Source organism: Gracilinanus agilis, chromosome 4, assembly GCF_016433145.1.
Source record: "Gracilinanus agilis isolate LMUSP501 chromosome 4, AgileGrace, whole genome shotgun sequence".
NCBI classification, from domain to species: domain Eukaryota; kingdom Metazoa; phylum Chordata; class Mammalia; order Didelphimorphia; family Didelphidae; genus Gracilinanus; species Gracilinanus agilis.
The window spans coordinates 357,465,179-357,479,222 of NC_058133.1; the positions used below are offsets into that span (position 1 = coordinate 357,465,179).

Consider the following 14,044-nt stretch of genomic DNA (forward strand, 5'->3'; position numbering starts at 1 on the left):
TACAGTTTGGGAAGGGTGTGGCAGGAAATGTGTACTCACGACAGGCTTTTAAGTTTAATTTGCATTACTAACATTTTCTCCATTTACTTTTTATTAATAGAATTTATTAAAAGTGTCTCATTCCCTCCCTCTCCTCCTGGCTTGATAGAAAGCATCATCCAAGAGACAGATATATATCTTCATCACTTTCTTAAATCTGAACAATCAACAAATCAAGCCTTGATTTGTAGCATTTGCCAATTTCCCAGTTGTAAATGCTCACACTGAAAATTTAACCATATATTCTCTAATAGATTGGTTGGAGCCAACTCCAACACAATCCAGGCTCTAGGCAACTCTCTGGAAGAGTAATTGTTGATCTCTCTTCATAAGGGAAGTTTCCTTGTTCTCTACACCAGTGAAATCAGAGATCTGGTTTTAAAAATATCATTTATTTCTGTCTCTCCCTGCCACCCCGCACAATAAGATTTTTGTCTATGATCAATAAACCAGAACCATGATTTGGTTTCACCAAGACAATGGCAGAGTCACCATAAAACTCCAGACAAAGCTGTTGGATTTAGTAATATTTAAAGTCCTTTCCAACTGTAGCATTCTGTAATCTATTATCTCTGTGGTCTTTTAGGCTGTGGCATCATTAGGTACCAGACATTGTGAAAATTGAGTGAGCCAGATATCCCAGGTGTTTGGCTCTGTGTAGACTCAAAAAAATGGATACTTGACTCAATTTTTCCATTTCCCTCTTGGTGACCAGCATTGTGTGAATATAACCTGCATCTCTACAAACTAAATGAAATTGATTTTTCTGTAATTATAAGGCTACTCAAGGACCCAGTCAGTGATCTTTGAAAAAAAAAATAGACCAAAGGGAGGAAATCACATTAGTCATAATTACCTGATTGTGGGGTTATTCCTAAAATCGTTGTTTATGGCAACTTCTTATCCCTTTGCTTTGACTCTGGCAAAATCTTAGCTTAGTTTCTAGACTGTCTGAGCTTTCTTCAAGCTGCTTGCAAAACTTAGTTTAAAGCCGGGTCTGCACCTGCGTGGTCACTGTTTTGGCCATGGCATTCAGTGCAAGGGAAGGGCTTGTCCCTAGTGAACTTAGCCAAGAGTTCTGGGATCCAGCTTAAAGCTATAAGATAACTGGATTTTTGAGACATGTTACAAAGACTTGATTTGATAGTTAAGTTTCTGCTGAATGGTTTTCTGTTAGATTTTTAGTTATGACAGACTTCTCCAATATACGTCATTGAGTTCCAAGATCTATTTTGACTTGCTTAACAAAAGAAAAAAACAACCCCCCCCAAAAAAAACCAGACTTCCACCCAAACACAAACATACACGTATATCTTTAAACACAGTGAACTCGATAGTAAACATCGAGTGGAAACTAAAATTTCACAATTTGAGAATGGATTTAGCTTAAGTATTCTAGAGTGACTCATATACTTCCCCCCCCCTTTTTTTCCTTTTTTGGTCCAGACCTGCAATTTCATGGATTTAGGAAACTCCCAATGCAAGTTGGCAATATATTCACAATTTTATAGTTTTATAGAGTTGTCTAGGACACTGAGAGATTAAGCGACTTGCCTATGGTCATGCAAGTCAGCTGTGTTAGAGGAAGAATTTTAGAGGTGTAGCCAAGATGGCGGAGTAAGGAAAGAACCCTCTGAGCTCTCCTAAATTCACCTCCAAAGAACTATTTTAAAAAAATACCTCAAAGTGAATCCTAGAGGTAGGATTTTAACCAAAATCTTACTGATTCATTTCCAATCACAGATTCTAGGTATATGAAAAACATTTTTTTAATCTATTTTTCCTCATAGTTACAAGGGATTTAATGATTTTTGAATGGTTTTTCTTGGCTTTTGTATTCATTTACACATCTGTGGCCAAATCATCCTTTGAAGGAACTTGTTTTCCACCTCAGCTTTGCAAAACTGAGCAGGCTAGGATGTTGTCCCACTCCATAGCATTTTATAGAGAGACTGGTGACCTTCCTTACATATAGAGACGGCAGAAACATATAGTTCATCTATGCCTTGTTCCAGCTCGTCAGCCTACCTTCTTTTAAATGTCCCTGATAATAAGGTATCTATTTCTTCCTTTGGAAGATGATTCTGCAGCCTAATGAGTCTAGCAGATCATTCATCCACTCTGTTTTTTAATAAAACATGAATAGTACAGCTTAGGGCTCCTACTATTCAAACAGCAGTTGAGACCATGAGAAATTATTCATTTTAATGGGTTTAACACTCATTTTCAAGCAGCCTTGAAGTTTTATCAAGCTTTTGCTTGAATCAGAGACAGGTCACATTTGGAGAAGGAGAGGAAAGGGTCATGGGAGGAGAGAAAGGCTCTCAATATTAAAAAAGGAATCCTTATCCTAACAGAATTGGTGCTCTATCCCCCACCCCCGGAAATTGGCTAAGCTGTTCCCTTCCTATTTAGTTGCCACTAACTACCTGTGTAACTCTGGGCTAGTTGCCCTTTCTGGGTCTCACCTAAAAGGATGGAGTGAATTGAATGAAGTCTAAAGTCTCTCTTCCAGTTTTAAATCTACTTGAGTTGATTCATATAGGGAGAAGGAATGAGGAATGCGGAATGAGATAGGAGGGAACAGAGAAGAAAGAAAGCATAGTATCAGAGAGCCCTTGGGGTTGAGATATGGAGTTCTCAAGTGGAAGAACTGTCTCATGAGAGGAAATCCAAGTTGGGTCCCCCAGTGTGGGGTTCAATATTTTTCGAAGAGGTTTGGGGTAAGGATTGTTGTTCAATCATGTCTGACTCTTTGTGACCCCATTTGGGGTTCTTTTGGCAAAGATACTGGAATGGTTTGCCACTTTTTTCTTTAGCTCATTTGACACATGAGAAACTGAGGCAAACAGAATTAAGTGACTTGCCCAGGGTTATGCAGCTAGTTAGTATCTGGGTCTGGATTTGAACTCAGGTCTTCCTAACTCTAAGCCAGGCACTCTTTACACTGTGCCCCCTAACTGCCTCCTTAGGGAGAGGAGAGATGAAAGGAGTTCTAGGTTTGGATTCTTTCAGTTGTCAACTTCACAATAGTCCATACTGTGAGTTAGCAATATGAGTTAACATTATAGTAAATTACATGTAAAAAACTAGATCTGATTGCTTACTGTTTCAGGAAAGTGGGAGGGAAGGAAGGGAGAGAATTCAAAATTAAAAAAGAAAAAAGAATGTTCATTGTTTTCACATGTAATTGAGGGAAAAATAAGATATTATAAAAACATTATAGTGAATTATAAGAAATATTTATTAAGTCTTATTGGGTACAGAGCATTGTATTTGAATGGTTTAGTTAAATGAAAAAATTAAAAATTGATTAAAAAAGATAGGGTCCCTGTGCTCAAGGAGATTGTTTATAATCTAGAAGATACACATCTATTTATTTTGACTAAAATAACATTATTATATTGTCTTATATTAGTGGTTGACCTCTACCTTGGGATAGCAATAGCAGGGAGGTGACTAGGGTGGGTGGACATTTGAGGAGAGAGAGAAAAGATGTTGGTTTCAAATCTTGCCTCTGACTCTTTCTACCTTTATGACCTTGAATAAGTGTCAATCTTGGTTTCTTCATTTGTAATACAAGAGCATTAAACTAACTGCTCTCTGTATCCCTCCCCTGTTCTAGATCTCTGATCTTAAAAATAGTGACCATGTTCCCAAGGCAAAATTTTGGGACATATAATCTGACAAAGGATACTCCTTTCATAAAATCTAATGTGCTTAAAATTTTTATTTAATGATTTTAAGATTTTTTAAAAAATCTGGATCTGTCCCAGAAAAGCTAGAATGGGTAGTTGAAAGCCTTAAAGACATTTCTGAGATCAAGTTTTAAGTTAACCAAGACTTGCTCCACCACAACATTTTTAAAAAGTCACCAAAAATTTGGCCAAGCATGATTTAATTCATCTTGTTGAATCATTTAAACATAATTTTTAGTATTTTAGGGGCACCACTTATCCTATCCATGTGTTGTAATTCTCAATACCTGGCTGGCCCACTGCTTCTTTTTCTCATATTCTAAAAAATGCTGATCTTTTGTCTGCAAGTTTTTGTCAATGGCATCTTGGGTGGGGCAGTGGATAGAACATGGGGCCTAGAATCAGGAAGCTGATTTTTGTTTCAGTTGATTCAGTTTTGTCCAATTCTGTGACCCCCCCCCCCCATTTGGGGTTTTCTTAGTAAAGATACCAGAGTGGTTTGCCATTTCCTTCTCCAGTTCACTTTACACTTGAGGAAACTGAGGCAGACAGGGTTAAATAACTTGCCCAGGGTCACACAGCTAATAAGTGTCTGAGGCCAGATTTGAACTTAGAAAGATGAGTTTTTCCTGACTTCAGCTCCTGTACTCTATCCACTGCATCACCTAGCTGCCTCTTCTTCCGAATTACCAGCCCACTTGGTCTAACAAAACTTATTAGTGTTGTGTCCAGTTCCCCTTAGGACCCCATTATTCTCTCCTAGCTCCTTAAGGCTAGCTAATCTGATAAATCATTCCATGTTAATGTGTTAATAGACACTAATATATTATGCCTCTTAGAAAACATACATTTCCATAGGGATCTCCTAGAGACAATCCATTAATGCAAAGGACAAATTACAAAAATGGTGGAGATCTGTGTGAAGGCCAGTGAGGGAAGATTATGTTGTTGAGAGGTACTTTCTGGATTCCTTAAATCAAGCTGTAGATAATTAATTCTTTTATAGATAGGGGTGACGCATACATAGTACTGATATTTCATCTCGCTTCATTCCACCCTTCTGTTAACAAGTCCCCATGGCTGTCTAGAGCTGGCCTGCACCAGAAGGTCCCTTTTATAATTTTGCTGGTATGTTCATTTAAACATGATTTTTATTGGTAGAAGGAATTTCTGTTTGGAAACCCTTGCTGCTAGTTTAGAGAGGCAACTCACCTGTAAGTTATTCATTTAGATACCTGTGGCACCGAGAGTCTTATGCTTTGTCCATGGTCACAAAGCTAGTGCTCATCAGAGATAGAATTAGAATCCAGTGTTCCCAGTGCCAAGGCTAGCTGTCCATCTTGTACGTCCTGTAGCCCGTAACCATCTTAGTCCCAAGATCAAAGCTTTTATTCTTAAATAATATTTAAGAGCTATAACCTTCCAGATACAACATGGAGTAACAGAGAGAGAACTGGGCTGGGAGTTGGAAGACAGACTCAATGTCTACCATGGCTTAATTAACTTTAGTATCCCTGGAGACTCTCTCAAACACTTGGTAGGTGCTTAATAAACTCATTGATTGGGGGTAGGGATACAGTGCTAGACAGTTCAATGGATTGAGAGCCAGGTCTAGAGACAGTAGGTCTTGGGTTCAAATTTGACCTCAGACACTTCCTAGCTGTGTGAGTCTGGTCTAGTCACTTAATCCCTATTGCCTAGCCCTTAACTAATACATAATATTGATTCTAGGAAGATAAGGGTTTTTTTAAAAAAAAATGTTTATTGGTTAAATTGCTTATATGCATTTGAAGTGGGAGTTCCCTTTCTGCAGGTTCCCTAAAGCAATGAAATCACATGGATAGACCTAATACATCCAAATAAAATACCTCCCAGAGGTGACCTGTGTTGTAAATTCTGGGAAAGCCAGAGAATCCATGAGGTTTTTTTTTTTTTGGAGGGATTTGGTAGGTGCCACTCAAGAGACTGTTAACATCTGATTTCTGTTAGGCTGGTACATATATCTTTACTCAGGATAAGAAAAATTTCAACTAAAGACTTTCTTAATTAAATCTTGCCTGATGCTGGATTACCATTCAGAGGGCAGTGGTGGGCTCCTCTAATGAATGAACTCCACTCCTGCCTTTGACAGCTGATTAATGCATTAATTATACTGCTCCCAAAGTTACTTCTTTTAAGCCTCGTAGAATGTATACGTTATACCCATGTGGCCTTGGACTTGCCTCTGGACATTTATCGAAAAATAAAAGCACAGTCGTCAATGTGAATAGCTTGCTTTCTTTTCTGGGGAAACATAAGATGGAAAAAGTTATAGGAACCAGAAGCCCTGGCCTTTTGGTTTTCCCATATCGAGCAAGAGCAAGTGATATTTTTGCTGATGCAATGTCTTTGGAGAAGTCTAGTGGTGTATGTTGCCATACATATTTTTTTTTCACAGGAAAAGGGGTGAATGATATCAAGCCACTGAGCTCATAAGTACTACCCTGGCAGTCAGCCACTAAAGTATAAATACTTTAAATGTATGAAAGGAAATGTTCGTTCTGTTGTTTAGAATTGGATACATACCAAGGAGGTAAATTTAATCTTCTTAAGGGCTGCTGCTATAAGCTACAATAGTATGTATATACATACATTTGTTTATCTCATTCCTGATCTTTTTGTCCTTCTAGCCCTACATTATGTATTAGTAGGATGAAGCTTTTCAGCTGGGTCTCATATAAGAGCATCATGTCAGCCAATTGCTTGTGTCCCCAGAATGCCATTGTTAGAAAGCCTCAGTGTGATATAATCTGTGGACCTGTTTAAGACTCTTCCTAAAGAGTGCAACGAAGAAAGGCCAGATTCCAAAAGAAATAAAGCTATAATAGAATTAAGTGGAGAAAAAATTCCAGAGCCATATTTCATGTTGTACTTGTTACTTTTTAGCTTTTAAAAATGTTTGCAAGATTTTTGTTACTTTCCTTGAATAATTACAGTAGAGGGAAGGGGGAGGTGGAAGAAAAGCAATACAATTTTATAGATTTAAAGCAGTTTGGGAAAACTCTACAATATAATGATTGAGAAAATGCAGGTTTATAAGATCCATGCTGTGTATATCACAGATATGCAAATGTTATTTTATTAAAGTGAAAGATATACAGTCTCTGCTTTTACTTCACTCCTACATCTTAAGTAATCAGGACAGGCTCTTAGAAGAAATCTTTAATTACTACGAGTATGTCATTAGTTTGATGGGGAATGAGTGATGTTGCTCTATTTTACTGCCTTGTGTAATATAGCCAGTTGCATCATAAATTCATTGACCTCATCTTAAATGATGAATCCTGGACTAGATTCATTAATTCTTAAATGACAGTTTTTTCCTCTAAAAATTTTTTTCCCCTGAAACTGAAAGATTGCTTTTCTGTCTTAGGTCAGTATCCTGGAATGTAATACAATAAAAAAAAAGGGCAAATGTGCTCTCTTCTCTATCTTTTTTTCTCTTTTATCATTCTTTTCTCCTTTCTTTCTCTCCCTCTCCTCTCTCTCATTCTTTCACTTCTCCCTTATTCTCTCACTCCTTTCTTATTCTCTTTACTTCTCTCCTCTGGCTCTCATTCTTTCTCTTCTCATTCCCTTTCTTTTTTCTTTCATTTTATCTCCCCCTTCCCTCACACCCACACACATTTTCCTGCATGCAAAGCAAAACACAGAAATGAGAAGAAATGAGATAGTGCAGGGCAATTTGGTAGACAGTCACTTTCACCAATACATTTTGGGACAGAGCAGAAACTCAGTGTGATAACTGTTACCCTTTTCTTCTAGTCAGGATATTTAGTGTTTTATTTTAAACTTGTGCTCTTCATTATTTGAATCCAGTGACTGATATGAATAAGGGACTGTAGGGTCAGGAGATAGCATGCAGTAGTAGATGGAAAAGTGGGCTGGAGTAGAAGTTTTATGAGCCTAAGTAACAGAAGACCAGGGTTTAAGTCTCATGTCTGATACTTACTAGTGATATATCCCTAGACAAGTCCCTTAACCTATCTAGGTTTGAGTTTATCTGTAAAGAGGGGATAATGCTGTCTTCACTTGGCTGTTGTGAGGAAAACATTTTGTAACCCTTAAAGTGCTATACAAATGTGACTTGCCATTACCAACGAAGCATGGTGAATGAGCTACATTTCATATGAATTGGTTATGCTGCTGATAGCCCTTCTGGTTTTTCATATGAATTATTAAAAATGAGATAGATTGAGGAAGAATTTCCAAGCAAGCTTCTTCTGTGTTTTCCTGGGGAAGAAAAAACATTTCTTTATATGGATGTGACTTTGGAGTCCCCTGGAGGCCCACAAATCAATCTAGGAATAAAATGTCCAAATATTTCTATAGGCTCTTCAAAGGATGACTGACCCCCTAAAATAATATAAAAGGAAGTCAGGAATGCTATGGGATATTTTTCTTTTAATGACTGTAACTCATCCATTAATGATATTCTTCATTATAGCTGCCCCTCATATTTTTTCAATAATCTTTCCCTTTATCATCTTGTAAATTTCAATTGTAGGTTTTTGTTGAATACCTAATTTTGGAACACAATAGCACACGGCCAAGTTCCAGAGATGGAAATGAAATGCCATGTCGTGTGTATGTTGGTTAACTCTATAGCCAAAATGAGCAGGTTTCTAAAATACAAATAGCTACATCAGGATGAATTCAGTGCTTGTTTATAGCATAATCATCCTTAGAGGGCCCACTTCAGTTTGAATACAGATCTTCACCTTCAAAGCATTTTTGCATATATTTGTCAAGCAAACTCATTCTTTCTCACCCCGGTAGTATGTTAAAAGTTTTTTCAGCCCCTTAACTTTGGAGGGGCTTAAAACCTTTAACAGTGTAGTAGTGATGACATTATTTTCTCCAGCTCTGGGCCAAGAGCAGTTGAGAAAATGCAATTCAGAAGCCACCTTTGTCATTCCCTAAGGAAACTCGGGAGGTATCCTTTCTTTTTGAAGGACTATTTAATTTTTAGACCAAGTAGAAAAGGTACAAAAGGAAAGCCTTTGAAAAGAAAGTGGTGATGGGTGCTTACATTGTTGTTTCATGCTTATTATTGCTGAGGAAAATTCATGCAGAAGAAGGAATAGAAAGGAAGTGGGTGGGTTTATACAGATAGGCACACGGACACCAAACACATACACAGCACATACAGAAACACTCACTAGAATGCCACCACTGTTTATAATCAAGGAAAGCTGAGAGTTAAATGAGATGAGTAATCAAATGCCCAGCATATGTTGTTTTTGCATTGTTTATGTGGCCAATCGTTATTAAAATTAATCATCTTTTTAATGCTATCCATTTACAATAGTTGTTTGTTTAAAATAAATAAATAAACCCTTTAGCAGCAACAGGCAACTTAACGCTGGCATAGTACTTTTGGGAACAACAGACATCAGTACACGGTGCTTTATTGTGACATGGTCAGAAATGCAGTCAACAAACTCCTTGCTAGCAGAGTCTTGGAACTCTCCATGGGTTGTAGAGTTTGAGCACTGAGCTAAAAAAAAAAAGAAAGAAAGAAAAGGAAAGGGAAAAAAAGAAAGAAAGAAAGAAAAAGATTAAATGTGTGTAAAATTCTGTCAGAAAAGAAGTAAGCCACTGAAAGAAACTATTGAAAAATTTGACATCTGTTTATCTGTTTATAGCTATGGCAAGATTACTCATTAATTCTTGTTTAAAATGCCATATGAAGGAAAGTCATTTGTGCAAACAAGACTCATATTTGAATTGTAGATCATGTCTTCACCATCTGCGAGAACTGATGGTGTTGCAAAATTAATGTGTTAATGAAATCACAATAATTTCTCCGAAGTAATGGGTTCTGAAGCCTAGAATGACTATTTTTTGAACTTTGGTGTCTAGTGATTTCCAATTGGGAAAAGCTTTCAGCCCTTAATTAGTTCTGCAGCCTTACTTTAAAATGAATTGGCGAAGCCTTCCTCACACTAGGAGTAGAGGAGGTTCGGAGGGTGGCGGGTAGGGGTAGGGGAAGCCATAACAACTTTTGGAAAACGTTCTCTCATGTTTGAAAAGTTGTTAAATAAGCCTGCCTGCCAAGAAATATCACCAAAAAATCTGACTACTGAGTGAGAGTGGGCAAACAGCTCAAAAAATACTTCTAGCTTGCTGCAACATCACAAGTTGGGGAGAACTAAACCTTACACAGACTTCATGATGAGTTCCAAGTTCCTACTTGGAAGGAGAGGGAAGGATTGTTGGTGCTTTGTGATATCTCTTAATGTAGTGCACTCTGTCCAACATTATTGGGAATGTAGTCAGAAGGGGGAAAATGCCTCCCTGGGAGGAGAGTTGTAAAGGGACATATTGCAAGCCCACTGAACTTTCTGGAGAAGGCCTTTTCTCCAAACATATTTAGATTTGCATTTACTATGGGCCTTTTTTGACAAGTGAAAAAATGTGTGGGCAGGTGTATTTATTCTTCTCTCTCCAATTAAACACCCAGTCACACACACACACACACACACACACACACACACACACACACACATTCCATGCATGTGATGTTTAAAGTGGAAGGTGTAACTCCTTTTTTAGAGAAAGAATAGAAGAGGATGACATTAACTTATGTGTGGGGTTAATATCAGCAGCTTTTACCCGCCATTTTTACAAATACTTTAGACTTTTATGTCTCAGAAGAAAGACTCAGGATGTCTGAAAAGCCCTGAAAGAGTATGAAAGAAAGAGCCTTTATGTACAATATGAAACACACTTTACCCAAGGAAATTGCTTATCTCACCTGTTGTGATTTTGTTACTGTGTTGTAGGTATGTGACTGGTGTAAGCACATAAGGCACACAAAAGAATACCTGGATTTTGGGGACGGGGAGCGAAGGCTTCAGTTCTGCAGTGCAAAATGTCTCAATCAGTACAAAATGGACATTTTCTACAAAGAAACACAGGCCAATCTTCCAGCTGGACTGTGCAGCACATTACATCCTCCGATCGAAAATAAAGCAGAAGGTGCTGGGGTACAGCTGCTGACTCCAGACTCTTGGAATATACCGCTAACAGATGCTCGGAGGAAGGCCCCCTCCCCGGTGTCTGCAGCTGGCCAAAATCAAGGGCCTGGACCATCCTCGTCAACCACCGTCTCTCCATCTGACACTGCCAACTGCTCTGTCACAAAAATCCCCACACCAGTTCCCAAACCCATTGCCATCAACGAGACTCCAAATGTCCCTCCAGTTTCTGTTCAGCCACCTGCTAGTATTGTGCCTCCAATCGGTGTCCCACCTCGGAGTCCTCCCATGGTGATGACAAACCGAGGGCCTGTCCCCCTGCCAATCTTCATGGAACAGCAAATCATGCAGCAGATCCGCCCTCCCTTTATCCGGGGGCCACCTCACCATGCCTCCAACCCTAACAGCCCTTTGTCTAACCCAATGATTCCTGGGATTGGTCCACCACCGGGTGGTCCCAGAAACATGGGCCCCACCTCCAGCCCTATGCACAGGCCAATGCTATCACCTCACATCCATCCCCCCACGACGCCAACCATGCCTGGGAACCCTGCGGGATTGCTGCCCCCGCCCCCTCCTGGAGCTCCTTTGCCTAGTCTTCCCTTCCCGCCTGTCAGCATGATGCCAAATGGCCCTATGCCTATGCCACAGATGATGAACTTTGGGTTGCCATCCCTTGCCCCACTGGTGCCACCCCCAACCCTGTTAGTGCCATACCCTGTCATCGTCCCACTGCCCGTGCCCATCCCCATCCCCATCCCCATCCCTCATGTCAATGATTCCAAGCCCCCTAACGGCTTCTCTAGCAATGGGGAAAACTTCATTCCAAACACACCCAGCGATTCCGCTGGGGGCAAGTCAAGTGGACACTCCTTGTCCCCTAGAGACTCCAAGCAAGGGTCTTCTAAGTCCTCTGACTCATCCCCCGGCTGCTCGGGCCAGTCGTTGAGTCACGCAGCAGCTCAACAGGAGCATGGTAAGAATGAGGTGGTGGATTTGACTGTGCGGTCCAGCAGCCCCGTGAACAATAAGTTTAGTTTTTCCAGTGTGGTCCAGGGCCCTCAGGATGGTGTGATAGACCTGACCGTGGGTCATCGGTCCCGGCTACACAATGTCATTCACAGGGCCCTGCATGCTCAAGTTAAGGTGGAACGTGAATCTAACAGTGTTGTAAGCATGGCTTTTGGTAGCTCTGACAAAAGGAACTGCAGTACTTGCAGGGACAATAATTGCAATGCCGCTGACACAAAAACTCTGCCTGGCGGTGCCGGTGACTCGACCCACTGCGGGCCCGTCTCTCTGGCCGCCTCAGGCCCTTCAGGACTCGAAGCCACCAGTGCTGCGGTTTGCAATGTCATCGTGAACGGGACAAAGAGCACGGAGGGGTCTAAGGGCTCGGAACAGCCTCCCGAACCGCTGGCTCTGGCGCCTCCTCCTCCTCTCCTTCCGCCACTGCCACTGCCTCCTCCTCCTCCTCCTCCTCCTCCACCTCCACCTCCTCCTCCACCTCCACCTCCTCCCGCCCCGGCCTCCCAGAAGAAGTCACAGCAACCAGAGGAGCCAGCAGTGAGTGAATTGGAATCCGTCAAGGAGAACAACTGTGCTTCCAACCTCCATATGGACGGAGAGGCCGGCAAAAAGCTGATGGGGGAAGAGGCCCTCGTGGTGGGTGATAAGACAGACCCAAACCTTAATAACCCCGCGGATGAGGACCATGCCTACGCTCTGCGGATGCTCCCCAAGACGGGCTGCGTGATCCAGCCTGTGCCAAAACCTGCAGAAAAGACTGCCATTGCACCATGTATCATTTCAACGCCAATGCTCAGCACCGGGCCAGAGGACCTGGAACCGCCATTGAAAAGGAGGTGTCTCCGAATTCGAAATCAAAATAAGTAAAAGGTTTGTAGGTCCGCGTGGCCTGTCTCAGTCATGAGCCAAGGGCCTCTCCTATCTGTCTATAGATTGGCATGGACGTGACAGTGCGGTGAGACCAAAGCAGAGGCAGAGATCTAGGGGTTATCAGCTACGATCCAACAAAGAAAAAAACCAAACAAATGAGGAAAGAATAGAGGTTGGGGTGGGGGAGGGATGTGGGGTGTTACTGTTATATCCGTATATTTTGTCTTTGTCTTGTATAATCTGTGTTCTCCAGTCATTGTAGGGTGGGGCGATTTTGGAGAGAAGGATGAAGGTTCAGTGGGGGACCTCTGTAATCTTTAGTCATGGGGTGGCAACTCTGAAGAGTCATCTAACTAACCAGTGACCCACCCATCTCCGCCATATTCTAGTGCCAGTCACACCACTGGCTAGAACTTTCCCAAGCCATCAAGTTTCCATTATAGTCTTTGTATTCTGTTTGCAAAGATCATCAGCAGTGTCCCAGAGATGAGCTAAGAACAAGCTCTGTTGCCCAGAGCTCCGGACAGTTGCCAGCCAGGCAGCTGGGGAAAATGCTTGCTCTGAGTCTCAGAGGGAGCCAGGGTAAAAGGTCTCACTCCCTACTTGGTTTTATGGGGAGAAGCCTGGGAAAGACAGAGTGGTCCTTAGGACTGTGCTGCTTTCTTCTCCTACTCCCTGCTATTGAAATGAGGGGAAGAGGAGGTAGAGAAGGAAGCAGAGCATATAGCAGGGTGGCAGTCGGTGTCTCAGTTCATCTCTGTAACTGGTAGTACATTTGAAGGGAGAAAAGAGTACTTTCCTAAAATTGTCAAGCCTATCCTTGCTGGGAATCCTGCCTAGTTCTGTTGCACAGGAGGAATCGACATGATGTAGTGGAAAGTGAAGTCACAAAAGAGAATTTCTTTGGGTTCAAATCCTACCTCTGACACACATTAAGTATATGACTTTGGGTAGGTCATTTAACTGTTTGGGGGGGCCTCATTTCCTTCTCTGTAAAATTAGGGGATTGGGCATGATGGCCTTTGAGATTAAATTCCAAATCTCTGATCCTTTTCTAATGAGACATAAGTGTTATCTAAAAAGTGAGTGGCTGACCTTTAAGGAAAAGTCAAGAAAGGAGAGAAGTCCCAGGAAAGGAGAGCTCCAGAATCATGAAGAAAATATAGCAAATTCCCACTAGGTAAAATCGTTTTTGTTCTCTCCTGTTGTTCTGGGGTGGGGGGGAAGTCCTCAGGCTGATGAAGACTACTTCCCGAAAGTTTGGGATAGTGACCTTGCTTTAGGTATTTCATAAACAGAAAGTCAACTTTTTGAAGTCAAGTCACTAGAGTTCTCTGTTGGTCACCTAGATTGAAAGAGTTTTCTAGGCAAGGCATCTAATCTCAT

The 14,044-nt window shown here is 41.1% G+C and overlaps 1 protein-coding gene across 1 annotated transcript in view; it reads left to right on the forward strand.

Moving 5' to 3' along the window:
* The window catches only part of LOC123246554 (sine oculis binding protein homolog), a 187,525-nt gene extending 174,870 nt beyond the window's left edge, over nucleotides 1-12,655 (forward strand). Inside the window, exon 6 of the mRNA XM_044675401.1 lies at nucleotides 10,565-12,655. Within this exon, the coding sequence (XP_044531336.1) occupies nucleotides 10,565-12,655 (2,091 nt within the window). The remainder of the gene's footprint in view (nucleotides 1-10,564) is intronic.
* The last annotated feature ends 1,389 nt before the right edge of the window (nucleotides 12,656-14,044 follow it).